General features: G+C 47.6%; 1 protein-coding gene and 4 pseudogenes across 1 annotated transcript; all 5 read right to left on the bottom strand.

The window, feature by feature from the left end:
- The window catches only part of LOC134341416 (nucleoprotein TPR-like), a 3,063-nt pseudogene extending 495 nt beyond the window's left edge, over positions 1–2,568 (bottom strand).
- Positions 2,569–12,695: 10,127 nt separating this feature from the next.
- On the bottom strand, positions 12,696–14,187 carry LOC134341415 (nucleoprotein TPR-like). Its single transcript, XM_063039277.1, has 2 exons — positions 13,137–14,187; positions 12,696–12,850 (listed from the first exon to the last, which is right to left on the bottom strand). The coding sequence occupies exons 1-2, from the start codon at positions 14,185–14,187 to the stop codon at positions 12,696–12,698; spliced, it is 1,206 nt and encodes a 401-aa protein (XP_062895347.1).
- Positions 14,188–16,990: 2,803 nt separating this feature from the next.
- Positions 16,991–20,171, bottom strand: LOC134341414 (nucleoprotein TPR-like; annotated as a pseudogene).
- A 2,622-nt stretch (positions 20,172–22,793) lies between these two features.
- Positions 22,794–25,462, bottom strand: LOC134341413 (nucleoprotein TPR-like; annotated as a pseudogene).
- LOC134341412 (nucleoprotein TPR-like) overlaps positions 25,462–27,042 on the bottom strand; it is a 5,533-nt pseudogene continuing 3,952 nt past the window's right edge.

Here is a 27,042-nt window from a genome sequence, read left to right as displayed (position 1 = left end):
ATCCTTGAGGCTTGGGGTCTTGGGTCTTGAGCTTGGCTTGGGATCTTCGAGGCTTGGGGTCTTGGGTCTTGAGCTTGGCTTGGGATCCTTGAGGCTTGGGGTCTTGGGTCTTGAGCTTGGCTTGGGATCCTCGAGGCTTGGGGTCTTGGGTCTTGAGCTTGGCTTGGTATCCTCGAGGCTTGGGGTCTTGGGTCTTGGGCTTGGCTTGAGTTCTTGGAGGTTGGCTTGGGATCCTCGAGGCTTGGGTTCTTGGAGCTTGGCTGCAGGGTATTTGTCTTGAAATGCAGAGGCTGATAACTCGGAGACTGGAGCTGAGAGACAGACTGGGAACTGAACATCAACGTAGAGCCGGGACTTATCCTTTGAAAAGCCAGGACTCATCTTTAACACAACACAAACATGAGACAGGACAGAACATAGACATAGAGCCGGGAATTATCCTATGACAAGCCACACCAAGGTGGGACTGGTCTCTCCACACTTCATCTCCACACCAAGGTGGGACAGGTCTCTCTGTCAGGTAACAGCAGAGCAGAGAGGCTTACTCAACAGAGGCAAAGACAAGACAAGACAGGTCCCCCTGCAGGGCAACGGCAAGACGGCCTGACTTACCCCCACAGAGGTGAGGACAAGACAAGACATGACCCCCCCCTACAGGGCAACAGCAAGATAGGCTGACTTACCCTACAGAGGCGATGACAAGACATGACCCCCCTACAGGGCAAAGGCAAGACGGCCTGACTTACCCCACAGAGGCGATGACAAGAAGAAACAAACACCAGAGAACAACAGACAGTTCCATCTCTGCTCCAGGGTAGCTCCAAGTCTCAGTTCGGCCAGCAACCTCAGCTGGCTACAGAAACAGCCGGATCCCTACCTAGCTCAGAGTGGCTAGCAGCCACTCAGCTGGCCCGGAAAACAGCCAAATTCATACCGCAAGGACCACTCCAACAAGTGGCAACAAGACTCCATGAAGCAGTGGTCCTCCAACCAGGCCTAGAGGTCACAAATGGTTTCATCCGCAGGTTGCTCCAAGGGGGGCTGACAAGACAAACCAGCAGCCCACACTCAATCTCAGGGCTACTTATATTGCAAGCCCAAAGATGGGAATCAGGTGCCAATGATTAACTCCCAAACAATGGACAGCTGGAAGACCCTGAGTCCAGAGTCCACGAACCGTAATATGGACTTCACAGACTGGACCATGACACCTTCAATAAACACTTCATCACCACCTTCAGATTCAACTGTGCTGGACAGATTGCTCGTGGATGTTGCAACCATAGGAACAGACTGGGAGGCATGCTCAGTTATATCTGTTTGTGGTCCCTCACTGAAAACAGTCACTGGTGCATGAACTTGCAGCGGTGTGGTCGGGACACTGCAGCCTCCAGATTCATCTTCGTGAAAGCAGCAAGATAAATTGGTGTTTCATACATTCCTAAACCCCCTTGTGAGGCCAATTACCCAAGATCAGACTGACTTGAACCAGTTTGATTCCTATCTTCGGGTGGTCCAAACCTAAATTGAGGAACTCCTGCAACCTGGGGAGAAGGAATGGCTTCTGCAAACCCATCTGATCGGTGGGGCACAACAAGTGTCGGTGTACTGGGCACCATTCTGTCATCTTCATCAACAAAATGTTGCTGCACACCTCCAATGCCTGGAGTAAGCTGAATTCCCCCTCGACTTGATGAAGGTCGCCTCGCTGGTGGAAATCTCTGTGCAGGTGGTCCCCGTTCTGGGGCTGGAGGTTGTATTGTAAGTCTTGGCGGAAGAGGATGTGGTGGTCTCCTTGGTGAGTGTCGAGCTCGTGAATCTGGTCTTTCAAAAACTGCCTGTTGCTGTCTTGGAGTTTCTGGTGTGTAGGATTCTGTGGTGGTGACACAACCTTCACCTCCAGAATTATCCTCTGAAACTTGAGTACTTTCTTTTGTAGCTTGTTCATCTGTACTAGGATCTGTCCCATCAGCAGCCTCAACATTGCCATCATCATAATTATCTTCTCCCTCAGGACTACCCTCATTACTATCTACACCATCACCATCCTCAATACCAGTATCATCATCATCGTCCTCTTCATATCCCTGCTCTTGGTCCTCTTCATTGTCTGGATCTTCATCACTCTCAATAATAATGTATTCACTTGGTGTTTGAGAGCTTTGTGAGTACTGAGTACTTAGCTGATGTTCTAATGGTTGATTGTCTAAATCCAAAGGGTGAGATGCCTCTTCATTATCTTCCATTAGTTGACAGGTGGGTATTCTTCAATAACCACCTGGGTGATCGAGTCCTGTGAATCCGGGTTCTCAGACTGGATCTGCATTTCGTCATCTGCGTCTGTGTTTTCTTCTATCTCCTGCACATGCTCTTCTGATCGCTGGGTGAGTTTCAATTTCTTTAACTGATGTTCTGAAGACTCATCCTGACCATGAGCTGTATTATCAGCACTGGTCTCTTGGTCATCTTCACGTTGACGTTTAGGCATAGGAGTGCAGCCTGAAACTGTTCAAATACAGCAGTGGAAGTGGATGGTCGTTCCATTGGGGAGTTAGGCACAACATCAGAAGGGTAGGGAAAGGAAGAGGAGGGCAGTAGTAATAGGGGACTCGATAGTAAGGGGGTCAGACAGGTGATTCTGTGGATGCAGTCCAGAGACCCGGATGGTAGCTTGCCTCCCTGGTGCCAGGGTCCGGGATATTTCTGATCGCGTCCAAGATATCCTGAAGTGGGAGGGAGAGGAGCCAGAGGTCGTGGTACATATAGGTACCAATGACATAGGTAGGAAAAGGGGAGAGGTCCTGAAAGGAGAATATAGGGAGTTAGGAAGGGAGTTGAGAAAAAGGACCGCAAAGGTAGTAATCTGGGCATCACTGCCTGCGCCACGTGACAGTGAGAGTAGGAATGCAGTGAGGTGGAGGATTAATGTGTGGCTGAGGGATTGGAGCAGGAGGCAGGGATTCAAGTTTTTGGATCATTGGGACCTCTTTTGGCGCAGGTGTGACCTGTACAAAAAGGACGGGTTACACTTGTATGCTAGGGGGACCAATATCCTGGCGGGGAAATTTGCAAGGGCTACTGAGGTGACTTTAAACTAGAATGGTTGTGGGGTGGGAATCAAATTAAAGAGACTAGGAGAGAGGAGGTTAGTTCACAAATTGAGAAAGCTAGTAGACAGTGTGTGAGGCAGGGGACAGAGATCAGGAGCGCTCTGACCGAAGATGTAGGGGACAAGGAAGAAAAAGATAACAAAGTTGTTTGCTCCATTAAGGATAAACAGAGAGTAAGAGGTGGAGAGTTTCTATTTGATGTTGTAGTTATTAGTGAAACATTGTTGCAGGAGGGGTATGATTGGTAGGTACATATTCCAGGATTTTGTTGCTTCAGGTGTGATAGAATAGGAGGGGCAAGAGGGGGAGGTGTTGCATTGCTTGTCAGAGATTATATAACAGCGGTGCTCTGGTGGGATAGATTAGTGGACTTGTCCAGGGAGGCTATTTGGGTGGAATTGAGGAATTGGAAAGGTGTAGTGTCGCCTATAGGGGTGTATTATGGACCATCTAATGGGGCCCGAGAACTAGAGGAGCAAATCTGTAAGGAGATAGCAGATATTTGTAGTAAGCACAAGGTTGTGATTGTGGAAGATTTTAATTTTCCACACATAGACTGGGAAGCCCATTCTGTAAAAGGACTGGATGGTTTGGTGTTTGTCTATGTGTGCAAGATAGTTTTTTGCAGCAATACATAGAGTTACCAACTAAAGAAGGGGCAGTGTTGGATCTCCTGTTAGGGAATGAGATAGGGCAGGTGACGGAGGTATGTGTCGGGTCCAGTGATCACAATCCCATCATTAAGCACCCCCGTTGCCCAACTGTGATAAGACTGCTGAACGGATCCTGACCCGGATCTGGGCCGTACCCTCCAAATATCCGGACCTGCCTCTCGGTTTTTTTTTGCACGACCTTACTTTCCATTTTTCTATTTTCTATTTTTGATTTATAATTTAATTTTTTAATACTTACTAATTTTAACTATTTTTAATATTTAATATTTGTAATCCAGGGAGTGTGAAGCGCAGCATCAAATATCGCTGTGTTGATTGTACGTTCTAGTACCAATTGTTTGGCGACAATAAAGTATAAAGTATTAAGGTGAGACTACAACTAGGGGGCCTAGCCTCAAGATTCGGGGGAGCAGATTTAGGACAGAGATGAGGAGAAACTGCTCTTCCCAGAGGGTGGTGAATCCGTGGAATTCTCTGCCCAATGAAGCAGTGGAAGCTACCCCAGTAAATCTATTGAAGACAAGGTTGGATAGATTTTTGCAGAGCAGGGGAATTAAGGGTTATGGGGAAAAGTCGGGTTCATGGAGATGAGTCCATGGCCAGATCAACCATGATCTTATTGAATGGTGGAGCAGGCTCGACAGGCCAGATGGCCTACTCCTGCTCCTATTTCTTGGGTTCTTATCAGCTCGATGGAATGGTGGAGGAGATTTGGATTTGAATTTAATTTGTGTCTATTTAAATCTTCCATCCATCCCACAATGTGAGGGAGTAAAAATCTTTGACTCTATCGCAGTGTACAGACATGTGAATTTAAAAGTCTAATAGTTTGAAGAAGTTTGGTTCCTCAGGTTGTCAAGCCGAGGAGTGGTAGTGGGGACAAGCTCCCACTACCTAAAGGTGCTCCTTACAGCATGTGACTCAAATAGCCTCTGACAACCAAGATCAACTCCTGGCCTTCTTGTGTGGCTTAGCCTCTAAGCCCAGTGGAACTGTTTCTACTGACAGGAGAAGGGGCGAAGGTGGGTCCTGGCGCCTTAAAACCAGTGCTTCAGGTAGATCGAGCTCATCAGCCTGGGAAGGCAGTCCATCTAAGAGAGGGAAAACCCCCGCTGCCTTGCGGCCATACCCACTCATGGGAAAGGCTTCGGGAGTAAACCCTGAGGACAAATCCGGAGCTGGAGTCCCTAAGGCAATCTGACACTGCCTTCAACCTCATTCTGGCAACTCCTGCGACGACACCAGTGCCAAGTTGTATCAGTGCTTGCCCTTCCCTTGGACAATGTCGGTGTCGTGGAGAGGGGAGACTTGCTGCATGGGCAACTGCCGGTCTTCCATAAAACATTGCCCAGGCCTGCGCCCTGGAAACCTTCCAGGTGCGGATCCGTGGTCTTGCGAGACTAACGGATGCCACCACCAGTTTGAAGAAAGAAGCTGTCCCGTAGCCTATTGATCCTGGCTTTAATGCTGCGGTAATGAAGCAGCAGAAACAGTTTATGGTTGCGGGGGGGAGGGGTGACTGGTGTCCCCAGTGATCTTCCTTCCTGCACCTGCTGCTGTAAATGTCCTCAGTGGAGGGAAGTTCACATCCACAGATGTGCTGGGCTGTCCGTACCACTCTCTGCAGTGACCAGCGATCAAGGTTGGTTCAGTTCCCGTACGGCCAGTCAGGATGCTCTCAATGATGCCCCTGCAGAACGTCTTGAGGATTTGGGGACTCGTGCTGAACCTCTTCAGTCGCCTGAGGTGGAAGAGACGCTGTTGTGCTTTTTTTTTGCCACACAGCCGATATGTACAATCCAGGTGAAATTTTTGGTGATGTGTATACCGAGGAACGTGAAACTACTCGCCCTCCCGACTGCAGTCCCAAATGGCCTGATTCTGTTCCTACGTCTGTGTCTTGCATCGTAAAGGTGTTTTTTTCCCCTATGAAGGAGCTCTCAGACACTGTGGCTAAATACATTTTGATTCTCTCTTTGTTGGTCAGTCTGGACACCATGAATGAAGAGCCATTGACTAGCACCTCTTCACTGTACTCCAGCACCTTCGCCCAAGTAATCTCTGTCAACGTAGAGAAGCAGTACACGAGAGATGTTGCTGCGAAATGCAATTCCACCGTGACTTCCAGGATCACACCCCATAAGAACGACTGGATTGGAATTTTCAAGGTAAGAATCCCCCCCCACCCGCAAAATACAAAATAGTAATCGGTTTATTGATTTAGAGATACAGCACGGGATAGGTCCTTCGAGCAGCCCCCACCGATTTTAAACCCCACCTCTCAACACACACAAAATGCCTTAAAGCCAGTCGTTTTGGGCTGATGATCTGTGCAGTTCCTTTGCATTCATCAGCTGCATGGAGAGAGCTAGCCTGCTGTGTGGGCAACAACTTGATCTCCATGTTGTACTTCTTTACTTCCCTGGCTTGCACATCATGTAGACAGCTAGAACACAACATCCACGGTCCATTCCGACCAATGGAGGACCTGCAGGTCTAGCTCATTAACAGACTCCTTCAGCGGACTGCAGGACAGTCTCCGTACGAAAGACCGGAAGAACACAAGACATTGGAGCAGAGTTAGGCCTTTCAGCCTATCGAGACTGCTCCGCCGTTTTATCATGGCTGATCCATTTACCTCCCAAACCCATTTTCCCTTTAACCTTTGGTGCCCTATCTAATTATTTGGTGATGCATTGCCTGGGCTGCCTATTCAAACGTCCAATATCAGTCCATCCTTTCTGAGATAAGGGGACCAGAAATGCACTCAAGACTCCAGGTGAGGCCTCACTACTGCCTTATAAAGCCTCAGCATTACATCCTTACATGCAGAAAGACTGGAATCTTCTCTCTCTCACTCACGTTGACACCAAGCTGTCTGGCCAGGGCAAACATCTGCCAACAGGTTTGGTTGCTAACTTGAAAGCCAGCTCACGTTCCCGACCTCCGAACCAAAGCCCTGCTTGGGCTGAAGGCTAAAGCAGTGAAAAGACCCATTGGCGTGACCCTTAGACGTTCCTTCAAAGATATCCCTGCAGGTGGGGGAAGGAGTCCTTTGGCCCTCAATGTTGTGCCAGACCAATTAAATTAATAATCAAATAGCTAACTAAACTCATCTCTCCTGCCTACAAAATGTCCATATCCTCCCATCTTCCTCACATTCATGTGCTTATCTAAACGTCTCTTAAAAATCTCTAATGTATCTATCTCTACCACCACTGCAGGCACCCACCACTCTCTGTGTAAGAGATTCGCTCTCACATCTCTGAAATTATCCTCACACACTTCCTCCTCTCCTTCGACTCCCCGCTCTGGTTCTCTGCCGCTCTGGATCTTCTCATCTCGAATTGCCGACGGGACATCAACCGTCTCGACTTCATCACTCCTTCACTCCTCCACTGAACGCACTGTCCTCTACTCTCCCCGCACCAATCCCAACCTGACCATCAAACTGGCAGGCAAATGGGATGCTGTTGTAGTGTGGCCCACTGACCTCTATTCTGCTGAGGCCAGGCAGTGACCCTCAGACACCTCCTCATACCTACCCCTCGAGGAGGACCCCACTCCATACCATCAGAAAACTGTCTCCGACACATCACTGACTTCATCCACTCTGGAGAACTCCCAACCACTGTTACCAAACTCATAGTTCCCTTACCCTGCACTGCTTGCTTGGCACCACTGCTCACCACTGATTGTCAACCAGAGTAACACCCGTGTATCCCAACTCTGCTTTCTTTCAGTTAACTAATACCGTATCCATGCTAATACATCACCCCAACTCTCAGCATCCTTATCACATGGATAAGTCTCTTATGCAGCATCTTATCAAACACCTTCCAGAAATCCAAGTAAATAATGTCCATCTGTTCCCCTCTATCCGCTGCGCTTGTTATATCCTCAAACAACTCCAGTAAGTTTGTCAAACAGGATCTGCCCTTGCTGAATCCATGCTGCATCTGCCTGATGGATCCGATTCTTAGAACATAGAACATAGAATAGTACAGCACAGTACAGGCCCTTCGGCCCACAATGTTGTGCCGACCCTCAAACCCTGCCTTCCATATTAGCCCCCACCTTAGATTCCTCCATGTACCTGTCTAGTAGTCTCTTAAACTTCACTAGTGTATCTGCCTCCACCACTGACTCAGGCAGTGCATTCCACGCACCAACCACTCTTTGAGTAAAAAACCTTCCTTTAATATCCCCCTTGAACTTCCCACCCCTTACCTTAAAGCCATGTCCTCTTGTATTGAGCAGTGGTGCCCTGGGGAAGAGGCACTGGCTATCCACTCTATCTATTCCTCTTATTATCTTGTACACCTCTATCATGTCTCCTCTCATCCTCCTTCTCTCCAAAGAGAAAAGCCCTAGCTCCCTTAATCTCTGATCATAATGCATACTTTCTAAACCAGGCAGCATCCTGGTAAATCTCCTCTGTACCCTTTCCAATGCTTCCACATCCTTCCTATAGTGAGGTGACCAGAACTGGACACAATACTCCAAGTGTGGCCTAACCAGAGTTTCATAGAGCTGCATCATTACATCACGACTCTTAAACTCTATCCCTCGACTTATGAACACTAGCACCCCATAAGCTTTCTTAACTACCCTATCCACCTGTGAGGCAACTTTCAGGGATCTGTGGACATGTACCCTGAGATCCCTCTGCTCCTCCACACTACCAAGTATCCTGCCATTTACTTTGTACTCTGCCTTGGAGTTTGTCCTTCCAAAGTGTTCCACCTCACACTTCTCCGGGTTGAACTCCATCTGCCACTTCTCAGCCTACTTCTGCATCCTGTCAATCTTTGACAATCCTCTACACTATCTACAACACCACCAACCTTTGTGTCGTCTGCAAACTTGCCAACCCATCCCTTTACCCCGACATCCATATCGTTAATAAAAATCACGAAAAGTCGAGGTCCCAGAACAGATCCTTGTGGGACACCAATAGTCACGATCCTCCAATCTGAGTGTACTCCCTCCACCACGACCCTCTGCCTTCTGCAGGCAAGCCAATTCTGAATCCACCTGGCCAAACTTCCCTGGATCCCATGCCTTCTAACTTTCTGAATAAGCCTACCGTGTGGAACCTTGTCAAATGCCTTACTAAAATCCATATAGATCACATCCACTGCACTACCCTCATCTATATGCCTGGTCACCTCCTCAAAGAACTCTATCAGGCTCGTTAGACACGATCTGTCCTTCAGAAAGCCATGCTGACTGTCCCTGATCAGACCATGATTCTCTAAATGCCTATAGATCCTATCTCTAAGAATCTTTTCCAATAGCTTTCCCACCACAGACGTAAGGCTCACTGGTCTATAATTACCCGGACTATCCCTACTACCTTTTTTGAACAAGGGAACAACATTCGCCTCCCTCCAATCCTCCGGTACCATTCCCGTGGACAACGAGGACATAAAGATCCTAGCCAGAGACTCAGCAATCTCTTTTCTCGCCTCATGGAGCAGCCTGGGGAATATTCGGTTAAGCGCTGGGGACTTATCTGTCCTAATGTATTTTAACAACTCCAACACCTCTTCTCCCTTAATATCAGCCAGATGCCTCGCTATTTCCTCTTTAATGATAGCTTTCAAGCATTTTCCCAACTACAGATGTTAAACTAACTGACTTGTAGTTACCTGCTTTTGCCTACATCATTTTTTGAACAGTGGCGTGACATTCACCATCTTCTGATCCACCAGAACCTGCCCAGAGTCCAGAGAATTTTAGTAAATTATCACCAAAGCCTCTGCTATAACCTCTGCCATCTCTTTCAGTACCCTGGGATGCATTCCATCAGGACCAGAGGACTTATGTATCTTCAGGCCCACAAGTTTGCTCAGCTCTACCTCTTTAATGATAGCTATTGTATCGAGGTCCTCACCTCCCATCACTTCCATAACATCTCCCTTTGGCATGTTAAACATGTCCTTCACCGTGAGGACCAACACAAAATAGTCACTCAAAGTTTCTGCTATTTCCTCGTTACCCAATATCAATTCCCACTTCTCATCCTCCAAGGAACCTGCGTTCATTTTAGCCACCCTCTTCCACTTTATATAATTATAAAAACTTTTACTATCCATTTTTATATTTTGTGCCAGTTTATTTTCTTTCTTTATTCCCTTTCTTTATTACTTGCTTGATGGTTCTTTGTTGCTTTTTAAAGTTTTACCTTTCTCATTGCATAGGACCAGATCTAAGATAACACTTTCTCTTGTAGGTTAAATAACATGCTGTTCAAGAAAGCCATCATTTATTATTCCATGAAGTCCTCCTCAAGACTGTCTCGATCACTTGATTCACCCAATCTATGTGCAAGTTAGTCCCCCATGATAACTGCTGTTCCATTCTTACATGCCTGAGATATTTCTGTTTATTGCCTGTGCCACTGTAATGTTATTATTCGGTGGACGATCGACAACTCCCACCAGTGATTTTTTTCCATTTACTGTTCCTAATCTCTACCTAGATGGATTCAACATTCTGCTCCTTAGATCTTACATTGTCTCTCACTGTCACCCTGATCTCATCCTTAGAGCACTACCCCACCTCCCTTACCTTCCTGCCTATCCTTCCATATTACCTGATATCCTTGGATATTTAATTCCCAATTCTGACTTAGCTGAGATGTCGCTTTGAGCTGAGCTGCAAATCATCGACAAGATGTCAGCTCAGCTCAGATCATCTACATCTCGTAGATTAAATTATTAGTCCCACCTAAGGGGACTTGGCACGTCAACCAAGAGAAACTCTTACAGGAGTGGAGGATGGTGATGTCTGCAGCCCTTCTTCACCAAGACCAACGGGGTCGGATTCTTCTGCAACTGGGATTCTCCTCACAGGTTCTCTTCGGGGAACCCCCGGTCTTTGAGTAGCATGTCCTTCTGCTCCTGCCTCTGCTGAATTTCCCTGCGCATCTGCTTGGAGAGATAGCGAGATTTTCAATACTAAGCCATTGTGCCAATATTAACAATGCCCTCTCCCACCCCTTCAATGTTCCAACCTTATGCCCAGTGGGGACAACACACTCGGCTGTTCCAGAGGTAGCAGTACCGGGGGCAAGAATCACCCGTGAGTCTAACAGTGAGGGGGGTGGGGTGCTCTTTGACATAGGAATGGAAGTGTACCTGACCTTGCACTCAACGTCAGTGAGACCAAAGAACTGATTGCAGATCTCAAAGGGTAAAACGAGGGATCACACGTCAATCCTCACAGAGGGATCAGAAGTGGAGAGGGTGAGTGATTTCAAGTTCCTGGGTGTCAACATCTCTGAGGATCTGTACTGGGCCCAACATATTGATGCAGTTACAAAGAAGGCACAGCATTGGCCATATATCATGAGGAGGCTGAGGTGATTTAGTATGTCTGCAAAGACAATGGAAAATCTCTACAGATGAACCATGGAAAGCATTCTAATGGGCTGCATGGCCATCTGGTATGGAGGTGGTGGGGTGGGCACTGCACAGGACCGAAAGGAGCTGCAGAAAGTTGTGAACTCAGTCAGCTCCATCATGAGCACTCACCTCCCCAGCATCCAGGGCATCTTCAAGGAGCGATGCCTCAAAAAGGTGGCATCCATCATTAAAGACCCCCATCGCCCAGGGCATGCCCTCTTCTCATTTCAACTGTCAGGGGGGAGGTACAGGAGTCTGAAGGCACAAACTCAACGATTCAGGAACAGCTCCTTCCCCTCAGCCATCAGGTTTCTGAATGGACAATGAAACCATGAACACCAGCTCACTACTTCTCTCTCCCTGTTTTTGTACTACTTAATTAATTTAACTATTACCTACATACTGCCATTGCCTTTTGGTGCCACAGTAAGGGCCTTAATGGAGTGCCAGTCTAGTTGGATTTTCTCAACCATTCATGCCCAAAAAGTGCTTTCCCTCTGCTTTTCAATACATAACTGCTGTGTTTGGCCTCCATACGTCACATTCACCTTCGTAAGACCATGAGACAAAGGAGCAGAATTAGACCATTCAGCCCATCGTGTCCACTCCACATTTCATCATGGCTGATCCCGGATGCCATTCAACCCCATACACCTGCCCTCTCACTATATCCCCTGATTCCCTGATCAATCAAAAATCTATCAACTTCCACTTTAAATATACCCAGGGACTTGGCCTCCACCACAGTCTGTGGTAGAGCATTTACAGATTCACACTTTGGCTAAAAAATTCCTCTTTACTTCTGTTCTAAAAGGTTGCCTGTCAATTTTGATGCCATGCCCTGTACCTCTGGATACTTCTATTAGAGGAAACATCCTCTCCACCTCTCCACATCCACCCTATCTAGTCCTTTCAACATTGAGTAGGTTTCAATGAGATCCCCACACATTCATCTAAATTCCAGTGAGCACAGGCCCAAAGCTGCCAAACACTCCTCATATGTTAACTCCTTCATTCCCAGACTCATCCTCATGAACCTCCTCTGGACTCTCTCCAGTGACAATACGTCCTTACTGAGATAAGGGGCCCAAAACTGTTGACAACACCCCAGCTGCAGCCTGACTAGTGTCTTATAAAGCTTCAGCATTATCTCCTTGTTTTTATATTCTGTTCCCCTTGAAATAAATGCCAACATTGCGTTTGCCTTCTTTACCTCACGCTCACCTGTGAAGTAACATTCTGGGAGTATTGCACAAGGACTCCCAAGTCCCTTGGCATCTCTGATTTTTTTTTTGTAAGTTCAAAAATTTGTTTTATTTAGCAAGGAGCCAAACCAATGACCAAAGATCTATACGCTTCACATAGGTACATGTTCTTCAACTACGATTTCCTCTGTTTATGCCTCTTCTTCCTCCCATTGAAAGGTTCATATCTCTTCAGCTAATGAATTGTCGCCCTCGAGCTGCAATTCTCCCCATCTGTGGATAAAGCTGTACTCTTCACAAAGGTTTAGGTTGTGTGATGGCAGCATCAGCTGAACTAGGAGGATCCTGGCTAGTGGATGCAATATCAGCTTCGTCTGAAGGCTGGGCAGATTCTTCCTCCTGAGGTCCATCAATTTCTAACACAACATCTGAACTAAGCCCGTCTTGATCTGCTCCTTCTGTCACAATGGGATGCTGGGAACGGACCCAAATGCAAGACACAGACGCTGAAGTACAAGGAACAGGACTTGACTAGAGTAGGCACGTGACACGATTCAGGCAAGGAGCAGGGACAAGAATGCAGAGTTGGGCTACGGAAAGCAGGACTAGGACTAGGAACCATGGACTAGACTTGGACTCCGAGCCGACACTGGACAAGGACCCAGAACCTGGGTCTTGCCTCGGGCTCGGACCCCGGCACCAGGCAAGGACATGACATGGCTTGAGGCTGGGGACTTGGGTCTTGAGCTTGGGGTCTTGGGTCATCATCACCACCTCCAGATTCAACTGTGCTGGACAGATTGCTCGTGGATGTTGCAACCATAGGAACAGACTGGGAGGCATGCTCAGTTATATCTCTTTGTGGTCCCTCACTGAAAACAGTCACTGGTGCATGAACTTGCAGCGGTGTGGTCGGTACACTGCGGCCTCCAGATTCATCTTCGTGAACAGCAGCAAGGTAAATTGGAGTTTCATACATTCCTAAACCCCCTTGTGAGGCCAATTGCCCAAGATCAGACTGACTTGAACCAGTTTGATTCCTATCTTCGGGTGGTCCAAACCTAAATTGAGGTACTCCTGCAACCTGGGGAGAAGGAATGGCTTCTGCAAACCCATCTGATCGGTGGGGCACAACAAGTGTCGGTGTACTGGGCACCATTCTGTCATCTTCATCAACAAAATGTTGCTGCACCCCTCCAATGCCTGGAGTAAGCTGAATTCCCCCTCGACTTGATGAAGGTCGCCTGGCTGGTGGAAATCTCTGTGCAGGTGGTCCCTGTTCTGGGGCTGGAGGTTGTATTGTAAGTCTTGGCGGAAGAGGATGTGGTGGTCTCCTTGGTGAGTGTCGAGCTCGTGAATCTGGTCTTTCAAAAACTGCCTGTTGCTGTCTTGGAGTTTCTGGTGTGTAGGATTCTGTGGTGGTGACACAACCTTCACCTCCAGAATTATCCTCTGAAACTTGAGTACTTTCTTTTGTAGCTTGTTCATCTGTACTAGGATCTGTCCCATCAGCAGCCTCAACATTGCCATCATCATAATTATCTTTTCCCTCAGGACTACCCTCATTACTATCTACACCATCACCATCCTCAATACCAGTATCATCATCATCGTCCTCTTCATATCCCTGCTCTTGGTCCTCTTCATTGTCTGGATCTTCATCACTCTCAATAATAATGTATTCACTTGGTGTTTGAGAGCTTTGTGAGTACTGAGTACTTAGCTGATGTTCTAATGGTTGATTGTCTAAATCCAAAGGGTGAGATGCCTCTTCATTATCTTCCATTAGTTGACAGGTGGGTATTCTTCAATAACCACCTGGGTGATAGAGCCCTGTGAATCCGGGTTCTCAGACTGGATCTGCATTTCGTCGTCTGCGTCTGTGTTTTCTTCTATCTCCTGCACATGCTCTTCTGATCGCTGGGTGAGTTTCAATTTCTTTAACTGATGTTCTGAAGACTCATCCTGACCATGAGCTGTATTATCAGCACTGGTCTCTTGGTCATCTTCACGTTGACGTTTAGGCATAGGAGTGGAGCCTGAAACTGTTCAAATACAGCAATGGAAGTGGATGGTCGTTCCATTGGGGAGTTATGCACAACATCAGAAGAGTAGGGAAAGGAAGAGGAGGGCAGTAGTAATAGGGGACTCGATAGTAAGGGGGTCAGACAGGTGATTCTGTGGATGCAGTCCGGAGACCCGGATGGTAGCTTGCCTCCCTGGTGCCAGGGTCCGGGATATTTCTGATCGCGTCCAAGATATCCTGAAGTGGGAGGGAGAGGAGCCAGAGGTCGTGGTACATATAGGTACCAATGACATAGGTAGGAAAAGGGGAGAGGTCCTGAAAGGAGAATATAGGGAGTTAGGAAGGGAGTTGAGAAAAAGGACCGCAAAGGTAGTAATCTGGGCATCACTGCCTGCGCCACGTGACAGTGAGAGTAGGAATGCAGTGAGGTGGAGGATAAATGTGTGGCTGAGGGATTGGAGCAGGGGGCAGGGATTCAAGTTTTTGGATCATTGGGACCTCTTTTGGCGCAGGTGTGACCTGTACAAAAAGGACGGGTTACACTTGAATCCTAGGGGGACCAATATCCTGGCGGGGAAATTTGCAAGGGCTACTGAGGTGACTTTAAACTAGAATGGTTGTGGGGTGGGAATCAAATTAAAGAGACTAGGAGAGAGGAGGTTAGTTCACAGATTGAGAAAGCTAGTAGACAGTGTGTGAAGGAGGATAGGCAGGGGACAGAGATCAGGAGCGCTCTGACCGAAGATGTAGGGGACAAGGAAGAAAAAGATAACAAAGTTGTTTGCTCCATTAAGGATAAACAGAGAGTAAGAGGTGGAGAGTTTCTATTTGATGTTGTAGTTATTAGTGAAACATTGTTACAGGAGGGGTGTGATTGGTAGGTAAATATTCCAGGATTTTGTTGCTTCAGGTGTGATAGAATAGGAGGGGCAAGAGGGGGAGGTGTTGCATTGCTTGTCAGAGATTATATAACAGCGGTGCTCTGGTGGGATAGATTAGTGGACTTGTCCAGGGAGGCTATTTGGGTGGAATTGAGGAATTGGAAAGGTGTAGTGTCGCCTATAGGGGTGTATTATGGACCATCTAATGGGGCCCGAGAACTAGAGGAGCAAATCTGTAAGGAGATAGCAGATATTTGTAGTAAGCACAAGGATGTGATTGTGGAAGATTTTAATTTTCCACACATAGACTGGGAAGCCCATTCTGTAAAAGGACTGGATGGTTTGGCGTTTGTCTATGTGTGCAAGATAATTTTTTGCAGCAATACATAGAGTTACCAACTAAAGAAGGGGCAGTGTTGGATCTCCTGTTAGGGAATGAGATAGGGCAGGTGACGGAGGTATGTGTCGGGTCCAGTGATCACAATCCCATCATTAAAGACCCCCGTCGCCCAGGGCATGCCCTCTTCTCATTTCAACTGTCAGAGAGGAGGTACAGGAGTCTGAAGGCACAAACTCAACGATTCAGGAACAGCTCCTTCCCCTCAGCCATCAGGTTTCTGAATGGACAATGAAACCATGAACACCAGCTCACTACTTCTCTCTCCCTGTTTTTGTACTACTTAATTAATTTAACTATTACCTACATACTGCCATTGCCTTTTGGTGCCACAGTCAGAGCCTTAATGGAGTGCCAGTCTAGTTGGATTTTCTCAACCATTCATGCCCAAAAAGTGCTTTCCCTCCGCTTTTCAATACATAACTGCTGTGTTTGGCCTCCATACGTCACATTCACCTTCGTAAGACCATGAGACAAAGGAGCAGAATTAGACCATTCAGCCCATCGTGTCCACTCCACATTTCATCATGGCTGATCCCGGATGCCATTCAACCCCATACACCTGCCCTCTCACTATATCCCCTGATTCCCTGATCAATGAAAAATCTATCAACTTCCACTTTAAATATACCCAGGGACTTGGCCTACACCACAGCCTGTGGTAGAGCATTTACAGATTCACACTTTGGCTAAAAAATTCCTCTTTACTTCTGTTCTAAAAGGTTGCCTGTCAATTTTGATGCCATGCCCTGTACCTCTGGATACTTCTATTAGAGGAAACATCCTCTCCACCTCTCCACATCCACCCTATCTAGTCCTTTCAACATTGAGTAGGTTTCAATGAGATCCCCACGCATTCATCTAAATTCCAGTGAGCACAGGCCCAAAGCTGCCAAACACTCCTCATATGTTAACTCCTTCATTCCCAGACTCATCCTCATGAACCTCCTCTGGACTCTCTCCAGTGACAATACGTCCTTACTGAGATAAGGGGCCCAAAACTGTTGACAACACCCCAGGTGCAGCCTGACTAGTGTCTTATAAAGCTTCAGCATTATCTCCTTGTTTTCATATTCTGTTCCCCTTGAAATAAATGCCAACATTGCATTTGCCTTCTTTACCTCACACTCAACCTGTGAAGTAACATTCTGGGAGTATCGCACAAGAACTCCCAAGTCCCTTGGCACCTCCGATTTTTTTTTTGTAAGTTCAAAAATTTGTTTTATTTAGCAAGGAGCCAAACCAATGACCAAAGATCAATATGCTTCACGTAGGTACATGTCCTTCAACTACGATTTCCTCTGTTTATGCCTCTTCTTCCTCCCATTGAAAGATTCATATCCCTTCAGCTAATGAATTGTCGCCCTCGAGCTGCAATTCTCCCCATCTGTGGATAAAGTCGTACTCTTCTCAAAGGTTTAGGTTGTGAACTAGAAGTAGGATCTTGACTAGTGGATGGCATATCAGCTTTGTCTGAAGGCTGGGCAGATTCTTCCTCCTAATGTCCTTCAATTTCTAACATAACATCTGAACTAAGCCCTTCTTGATCTGCTCCTTCTGTCACAATGGGGGTGCTGGGAACGGACCCAAATGCAAGACACAGGCACTGAAGTACAAGGAACAGGACTTAACTAGAGTAGGGACGTGTCAGGATTCAGGCAGAGCAGGGACAAGAACATAGAGTTGGGGTAGGGAAAGCGGGTCTAGGACTAGGAGACAAGGCTTGGACTCTGAGCCCGAGACTGGACAAGGACCCAGAACCTGGGTCTTGCCTCGGGCTCGGACCCCGGTACCAGGCAAGGACATGACATGGCTTGAGGCTTGGGGTCTTGGGTCTTGAGCTTGGCTTGGGATCTTCGAGGCTTGGGGTCTTGGGTCTTGAGCTTGGCTTGGGATCCTTGAGGCTTGGGGTCTTGGGTCTTGAGCTTGGCTTGGGATCTTCGAGGCTTGGGGTCTTGGGTCTTGAGCTTGGCTTGGGATCCTTGAGGCTTGGGGTCTTGGGTCTTGAGCTTGGCTTGGGATCTTCGAGGCTTGGGGTCTTGGGTCTTGAGCTTGGCTTGGGATCCTTGAGGCTTGGGGTCTTGGGTCTTGAGCTTGGCTTGGGATCCTCGAGGCTTGGGGTCTTGGGTCTTGAGCTTGGCTTGGTATCCTCGAGGCTTGGGGTCTTGGGTCTTGGGCTTGGCTTGAGTTCTTGGAGGTTGGCTTGGGATCCTCGAGGCTTGGGTTCTTGGAGCTTGGCTGCAGGGTATTTGTCTTGAAATGCAGAGGCTGATAACTCGGAGACTGGAGCTGAGAGACAGACTGGGAACTGAACATCAACGTAGAGCCGGGACTTATCCTTTGAAAAGCCAGGACTCATCTTTAACACAACACAAACATGAGACAGGACAGAACATAGACATAGAGCCGGGAATTATCCTATGACAAGCCACACCAAGGTGGGACTGGTCTCTCCACACTTCATCTCCACACCAAGGTGGGACAGGTCTCTCTGTCAGGTAACAGCAGAGCAGAGAGGCTTACTCAACAGAGGCAAAGACAAGACAAGACAGGTCCCCCTGCAGGGCAACGGCAAGACGGCCTGACTTACCCCCACAGAGGTGAGGACAAGACAAGACATGACCCCCCCCTACAGGGCAACAGCAAGATAGGCTGACTTACCCTACAGAGGCGATGACAAGACATGACCCCCCTACAGGGCAAAGGCAAGACGGCCTGACTTACCCCACAGAGGCGATGACAAGAAGAAACAAACACCAGAGAACAACAGACAGTTCCATCTCTGCTCCAGGGTAGCTCCAAGTCTCAGTTCGGCCAGCAACCTCAGCTGGCTACAGAAACAGCCGGATCCCTACCTAGCTCAGAGTGGCTAGCAGCCACTCAGCTGGCCCGGAAAACAGCCAAATTCATACCGCAAGGACCACTCCAACAAGTGGCAACAAGACTCCATGAAGCAGTGGTCCTCCAACCAGGCCTAGAGGTCACAAATGGTTTCATCCGCAGGTTGCTCCAAGGGGGGCTGACAAGACAAACCAGCAGCCCACACTCAATCTCAGGGCTACTTATATTGCAAGCCCAAAGATGGGAATCAGGTGCCAATGATTAACTCCCAAACAACGGACAGCTGGAAGACCCTGAGTCCAGAGTCCACGAACCGTAATGTGGACTTCACAGACTGGACCATGACACCTTCAATAAACACTTCATCACCACCTCCAGATTCAACTGTGCTGGACAGATTGCTCGTGGATGTTGCAACCATAGGAACAGACTGGGAGGCATGCTCAGTTATATCTGTTTGTGGTCCCTCACTGAAAACAGTCACTGGTGCATGAACTTGCAGCGGTCTGGTCGGGACACTGCAGCCTCCAGATTCATCTTCGTGAAAGCAGCAAGATAAATTGGTGTTTCATACATTCCTAAACCCCCTTGTGAGGCCAATTACCCAAGATCAGACTGACTTAAACCAGTTTGATTCCTATCTTCGGGTGGTCCAAACCTAAATTGAGGAACTCCTGCAACCTGGGGAGAAGGAATGGCTTCTGCAAACCCATCTGATCGGTGGGGCACAACAAGTGTCGGTGTACTGGGCACCATTCTGTCATCTTCATCAACAAAATGTTGCTGCACACCTCCAATGCCTGGAGTAAGCTGAATTCCCCCTCGACTTGATGAAGGTCGCCTCGCTGGTGGAAATCTCTGTGCAGGTGGTCCCTGTTCTGGGACTGGAGGTTGTATTGTAAGTCTTGGCGGAAGAGGATGTGGTGGTCTCCTTGGTGAGTGTCGAGCTCGTGAAGCTGGTCTTTCAAAAACTGCCTGTTGCTGTCTTGGAGTTTCTGGTGTGTAGGATTCCGTGGTGGTGACACAACCTTCACCTCCAGAATTATCCTCTGAAACTTGAGTACTTTCTTTTGTAGCTTGTTCATCTGTACTAGGATCTGTCCCATCAGCAGCCTCAACATTGCCATCATCATAATTATCTTCTCCCTCAGGACTACCCTCATTACTATCTACACCATCACCATCCTCAATACCAGTATCATCATCATCGTCCTCTTCATATCCCTGCTGTTGGTCCTCTTCATTGTCTGGATCTTCATCACTCTCAATAATAATGTATTCACTTGGTGTTTGAGAGCTTTGTGAGTACTGAGTACTTAGCTGATGTTCTAATGGTTGATTGTCTAAATCCAAAGGGTGAGATGCCTCTTCATTATCTTCCATTAGTTGACAGGTGGGTATTCTTCAATAACCACCTGGGTGATCGAGTCCTGTGAATCCGGGTTCTCAGACTGGATCTGCATTTCGTCATCTGCGTCTGTGTTTTCTTCTATCTCCTGCACATGCTCTTCTGATCGCTGGGTGAGTTTCAATTTCTTTAACTGATGTTCTGAAGACTCATCCTGACTATGAGCTGTATTATCAGCACTGGTCTCTTGGTCATCTTCACGTTGACGTTTACGCATAGGAGTGGAGCCTGAAACTGTTCAAATACAGCAGTGGAAGTGGATGGTCGTTCCATTGGGGAGTTATGCACAACATCAGAAGGGTAGGGAAAGGAAGAAGAGGGCAGTAGTAATAGGGGACTCGATAGTAAGGAGGTCAGACAGGAGATTCTGTGGATGCAGTCCGGAGACCCGGATGGTAGCTTGCCTCCCTGGTGCCAGGGTCCGGGATATTTCTGATCGCGTCCAAGATATCCTGAAGTGGGAGGGAGAGGAGCCAGAGGTCGTGGTACATATAGGTACCAATGACATAGGTAGGAAAAGGGGAGAGGTCCTGAAAGGAGAATATAGGGAGTTAGGAAGGGAGTTGAGAAAAAGGACCGCAAAGGTAGTAATCTGGGCATCACTGCCTGCGCCACGTCACAGTGAGAGTAGGAATGCAGTGAGGTGGAGGATAAATGTGTGGCTGAGGGATTGGAGCAGGGGGCAGGGATTCAAGTTTTTGGATCATTGGGACCTCTTTTGGCGCAGGTGTGACCTGTACAAAAAGGACGGGTTACATTTGAATCCTAGGGGGACCAATATCCTGGCGGGGAAATTTGCAAGGGCTACTGAGGTGACTTTAAACTAGAATGGTTGTGGGGTGGGAATCAAATTAAAGAGACTAGGAGAGAGGAGGTTAGTTCACAAATTGAGAAAGCTAGTAGACAGTGTGTGAGGGAGGATAGGCAGGGGACAGAGATCAGGAGCGCTCTGACCGAAGATGTAGGGGACAAGGAAGAAAAAGATAACAAAGTTGTTTGCTCCATTAAGGATAAACAGAGAGTAAGAGGTGGAGAGTTTCTATTTGATGTTGTAGTTATTAGTGAAACATTGTTGCAGGAGGTGTGTGATTGGTAGGTAAATATTCCAGGATTTTGTTGCTTCATGTGTGATAGAATAGGAGGGGCAAGAGGGGGAGGTGTTGCATTGCTTGTCAGAGATTATATAACAGCGGTGCTCTGGTGGGATAGATTAGTGGACTTGTCCAGGGAGGCTATTTGGGTGGAATTGAGGAATTGGAAAGGTGTAGTGTCGCCTATAGGGGTGTATTATGGACCATCTAATGGGGACCGAGAACTAGAGGAGCAAATCTGTAAGGAGATAGCAGATATTTGTAGTAAGCACAAGGATGTGATTGTGGGAGATTTTAATTTTCCACACATAGACTGGGAAGCCCATTCTGTAAAAGGACTGGATGGTTTGGTGTTTGTCTATGTGTGCAAGATAGTTTTTTGCAGCAATACATAGAGTTACCAACTAAAGAAGGGGCAGTGTTGGATCTCCTGTTAGGGAATGAGATAGGGCAGGTGACGGAGGTATGTGTCGGGTCCAGTGATCACAATCCCATCATTAAAGACCCCCGTCGCCCAGGGCATGCCCTCTTCACAATTCAACTGTCAGGGGGGAGGTACAGGAGTCTGAAGGCACAAACTCAACGATTCAGGAACAGCTCCTTCCCCTCAGCCATCAGGTTTCTGAATGGACAATGAATCCATGAACACCAGCTCACTACTTCTCTCTCCCTGTTTTTGTACTGCTTAATTAATTTAACTATTACCTACATACTGCCATTGCCTTTTGGTGCCACAGTAAGGGCCTTAATGGAGTGCCAGTCTAGTTGGATTTTCTCAACCATTCATGCCCAAAAAGTGCTTTCCCTCCGCTTTTCAATACATAACTGCTGTGTTTGGCCTCCATACGTCACATTCACCTTCGTAAGACCATGAGACAAAGGAGCAGAATTAGACCATTCAGCCCATCGTGTCCACTCCACATTTCATCATGGCTGATCCCGGATGCCATTCAACCCCATACACCTGCCCTCTCACTATATCCCCTGATTCCCTGATCAATGAAAAATCTATCAACTTCCACTTTAAATATACCCAGGGACTTGGCCTACACCACAGCCTGTGGTAGAGCATTTACAGATTCACACTTTGGCTAAAAAATTCCTCTTTACTTCTGTTCTAAAAGGTTGCCTGTCAATTTTGATGCCATGCCCTGTACCTCTGGATACTTCTATTAGAGGAAACATCCTCTCCACCTCTCCACATCCACCCTATCTAGTCCTTTCAACATTGAGTAGGTTTCAATGAGATCCCCACGCATTCATCTAAATTCCAGTGAGCACAGGCCCAAAGCTGCCAAACACTCCTCATATGTTAACTCCTTCATTCCCAGACTCATCCTCATGAACCTCCTCTGGACTCTCTCCAGTGACAATACGTCCTCACTGAGATAAGGGGCCCAAAACTGTTGACAACACCCCAGGTGCAGCCTGACTAGTGTCTTATAAAGCTTCAGCATTATCTCCTTGTTTTCATATTCTGTTCCCCTTGAAATAAATGCCAACATTGCGTTTGCCTTCTTTACCTCACACTCAACCTGTGAAGTAACAATCTGGGAGTATTGCAGAAGGACTCCCAAGTCCCTTGGCACCTCTGATTTTTTTTTTTGTAAGTTCAAAAATTTGTTTTATTTAGCAAGGAGCCAAACCAATGACCAAAGATCAATACGCTTCACGTAGGTACATGTCCTTCAACTACGATTTCCTCTGTTTATGCCTCTTCTTCCTCCCATTGAAAGGTTCATATCTCTTCAGCTAATGAATTGTCGCCCTCGAGCTGCAATTCTCCCCATCTGTGGATAAAGTCGTACTCTTCTCAAAGGTTTAGGTTGTGAACTAGAAGTAGGATCTTGACTAGTGGATGGCATATCAGCTTTGTCTGAAGGCTGGGCAGATTCTTCCTCCTAATGTCCTTCAATTTCTAACATAACATCTGAACTAAGCCCTTCTTGATCTGCTCCTTCTGTCACAATGGGGGTGCTGGGAACGGACCCAAATGCAAGACACAGGCACTGAAGTACAAGGAACAGGACTTGACTAGAGTAGGGACGTGTCAGGATTCAGGCAGAGCAGGGACAAGGACATAGAGTTGGGGTAGGGAAAGCGGGTCTAGGACTAGGAGACAAGGCTTGGACTCTGAGCCCGAGACTGGACAAGGACCCAGAACCTGGGTCTTGCCTCGGGCTCGGACCCCGGTACCAGGCAAGGACATGACATGGCTTGAGGCTTGGGGTCTTGGGTCTTGAGCTTGGCTTGGGATCTTCGAGGCTTGGGGTCTTGGGTCTTGAGCTTGGCTTGGGATCCTTGAGGCTTGGGGTCTTGGGTCTTGAGCTTGGCTTGGTATCCTCGAGGCTTGGGGTCTTGGGTCTTGGGCTTGGCTTGAGTTCTTGGAGGTTGGCTTGGGATCCTCGAGGCTTGGGTTCTTGGAGCTTGGCTGCAGGGTATTTGTCTTGAAATGCAGAGGCTGATAACTCGGAGACTGGAGCTGAGAGACAGACTGGGAACTGAACATCAACGTAGAGCCGGGACTTATCCTTTGAAAAGCCAGGACTCATCTTTAACACAACACAAACATGAGACAGGACAGAACATAGACATAGAGCCGGGAATTATCCTATGACAAGCCACACCAAGGTGGGACTGGTCTCTCCACACTTCATCTCCACACCAAGGTGGGACAGGTCTCTCTGTCAGGTAACAGCAGAGCAGAGAGACTTACTCAACAGAGGCAAAGACAAGACAAGACAGGTCCCCCTGCAGGGCAACGGCAAGACAGCGTGACTTACCCCCACAGAGGTGAGGACAAGACAAGACATGACCCCCCCCTACAGGGCAACAGCAAGATAGGCTGACTTACCCTACAGAGGCAATGACAAGACATGACCCCCCTACAGGGCAAAGGCAAGACGGCCTGACTTACCCCACAGAGGCGATGACAAGAAGAAACAAACACCAGAGAACAACAGACAGTTCCATCTCTGCTCCAGGGTAGCTCCAAGTCTCAGTTCGGCCAGCAACCTCAGCTGGCTACAGAAACAGCCGGATCCCTACCTAGCTCAGAGTGGCTAGCAGCCACTCAGCTGGCCCGGAAAACAGCCAAATTCATACCGCAAGGACCACTCCAACAAGTGGCAACAAGACTCCATGAAGCAGTGGTCCTCCAACCAGGCCTAGAGGTCACAAATGGTTTCATCCGCAGGTTGCTCCAAGGGGGGCTGACAAGACAAACCAGCAGCCCACACTCAATCTCAGGGCTACTTATATTGCAAGCCCAAAGATGGGAATCAGGTGCCAATGATTAACTCCCAAACAATGGACAGCTGGAAGACCCTGAGTCCAGAGTCCACGAACCGTAATATGGACTTCACAGACTGGACCATGACACCTTCAATAAACACTTCATCACCACCTCCAGATTCAACTGTGCTGGACAGATTGCTCGTGGATGTTGCAACCATAGGAACAGACTGGGAGGCATGCTCAGTTATATCTGTTTGTGGTCCCTCACTGAAAACAGTCACTGGTGCATGAACTTGCAGCGGTGTGGTCGGGACACTGCAGCCTCCAGATTCATCTTCGTGAAAGCAGCAAGATAAATTGGTGTTTCATACATTCCTAAACCCCCTTGTGAGGCCAATTACCCAAGATCAGACTGACTTGAACCAGTTTGATTCCTATCTTCGGGTGGTCCAAACCTAAATTGAGGAACTCCTGCAACCTGGGGAGAAGGAATGGCTTCTGCAAACCCATCTGATCGGTGGGGCACAACAAGTGTCGGTGTACTGGGCACCATTCTGTCATCTTCATCAACAAAATGTTGCTGCACACCTCCAATGCCTGGAGTAAGCTGAATTCCCCCTCGACTTGATGAAGGTCGCCTGGCTGGTGGAAATCTCTGTGCAGGTGGTCCCCGTTCTGGGGCTGGAGGTTGTATTGTAAGTCTTGGCGGAAGAGGATGTGCTGGTCTCCTTGGTGAGTGTCGAGCTCGTGAAGCTGGTCTTTCAAAAACTGCCTGTTGCTGTCTTGGAGTTTCTGGTGTGTAGGATTCTGTGGTGGTGACACAACCTTCACCTCCAGAATTATCCTCTGAAACTTGAGTACTTTCTTTTGTAGCTTGTTCATCTGTACTAGGATCTGTCCCATCAGCAGCCTCAACATTGCCATCATCATAATTATCTTCTCCCTCAGGACTACCCTCATTACTATCTACACCATCACCATCCTCAATACCAGTATCATCATCATCGTCCTCTTCATATCCCTGCTCTTGGTCCTCTTCATTGTCTGGATCTTCATCACTCTCAATAATAATGTATTCACTTGGTGTTTGAGAGCTTTGTGAGTACTGAGTACTTAGCTGATGTTCTAATGGTTGATTGTCTAAATCCAAAGGGTGAGATGCCTCTTCATTATCTTCCATTAGTTGACAGGTGGGTATTCTTCAATAACCACCTGGGTGATAGAGCCCTGTGAATCCGGGTTCTCAGACTGGATCTGCATTTCGTCGTCTGCGTCTGTGTTTTCTTCCATCTCCTGCACATGCTCTTCTGATCGCTGGGTGAGTTTCAATTTCTTTGACTGATGTTCTGAAGACTCATCCTGACCATGAGCTGTATTATCAGCACTGGTCTCTTGGTCATCTTCACGTTGACGTTTAGGCATAGGAGTGGAGCCTGAAACTGTTCAAATACAGCAATGGAAGTGGATGGTCGTTCCATTGGGGAGTTATGCACAACATCAGAAGAGTAGGGAAAGGAAGAGGAGGGCAGTAGTAATAGGGGACTCGATAGTAAGGGGGTCAGACAGGTGATTCTGTGGATGCAGTCCAGAGACCCGGATGGTAGCTTGCCTCCCTGGTGCCAGGGTCCGGGATATTTCTGATCGCGTCCAAGATATCCTGAAGTGGGAGGGAGAGGAGCCAGAGGTCGTGGTACATATAGGTACCAATGACATAGGTAGGAAAAGGGGAGAGGTCCTGAAAGGAGAATATAGGGAGTTAGGAAGGGAGTTGAGAAAAAGGACCGCAAACGTAGTAATCTGGGCATCACTGCCTGCGCCACGCGACAGAGAGAGTAGGAATGCAGTGAGGTGGAGGATAAATGTGTGGCTGAGGGATTGGAGCAGGGGGCAGGGATTCAAGTTTTTGGATCATTGGGACCTCTTTTGGCGCAGGTGTGACCTGTACAAAAAGGACGGGTTACATTTGAATCCTAGGGGGACCAATATCCTGGCGGGGAAATTTGCAAGGGCTACTGAGGTGACTTTAAACTAGAATGGTTGTGGGGTGGGAATCAAATTAAAGAGACTAGGAGAGAGGAGGTTAGTTCACAAATTGAGAAAGCTAGTAGACAGTGTGTGAGGGAGGATAGGCAGGGGACAGAGATCAGGAGCGCTCTGACCGAAGATGTAGGGGACAAGGAAGAAAAAGATAACAAAGTTGTTTGCTCCATTAAGGATAAACAGAGAGTAAGAGGTGGAGAGTTTCTATTTGATGTTGTAGTTATTAGTGAAACATTGTTACAGGAGGGGTGTGATTGGTAGGTAAATATTCCAGGATTTTGTTGCTTCAGGTGTGATAGAATAGGAGGGGCAAGAGGGGGAGGTGTTGCATTGCTTGTCAGAGATTATATAACAGTAGTGCTCTGGTGGGATAGATTAGTGGACTTGTCCAGGGAGGCTATTTGGGTGGAATTGAGGAATTGGAAAGGTGTAGTGTCGCCTATAGGGGTGTATTATGGACCATCTAATGGGGACCGAGAACTAGAGGAGCAAATCTGTAAGGAGATAGCAGATATTTGTAGTAAGCACAAGGATGTGATTGTGGGAGATTTTAATTTTCCACACATAGACTGGGAAGCCCATTCTGTAAAAGGACTGGATGGTTTGGCGTTTGTCTATGTGTGCAAGATAGTTTTTTGCAGCAATACATAGAGTTACCAACTAAAGAAGGGGCAGTGTTGGATCTCCTGTTAGGGAATGAGATAGGGCAGGTGACGGAGG

This window comes from Mobula hypostoma (genome assembly GCF_963921235.1).
Source record: "Mobula hypostoma chromosome X2 unlocalized genomic scaffold, sMobHyp1.1 SUPER_X2_unloc_1, whole genome shotgun sequence".
NCBI classification, from domain to species: domain Eukaryota; kingdom Metazoa; phylum Chordata; class Chondrichthyes; order Myliobatiformes; family Myliobatidae; genus Mobula; species Mobula hypostoma.
The sequence above is the reverse complement of the archived record's forward strand: the minus strand, read 5'-3'. Positions and strand labels throughout refer to the sequence as shown.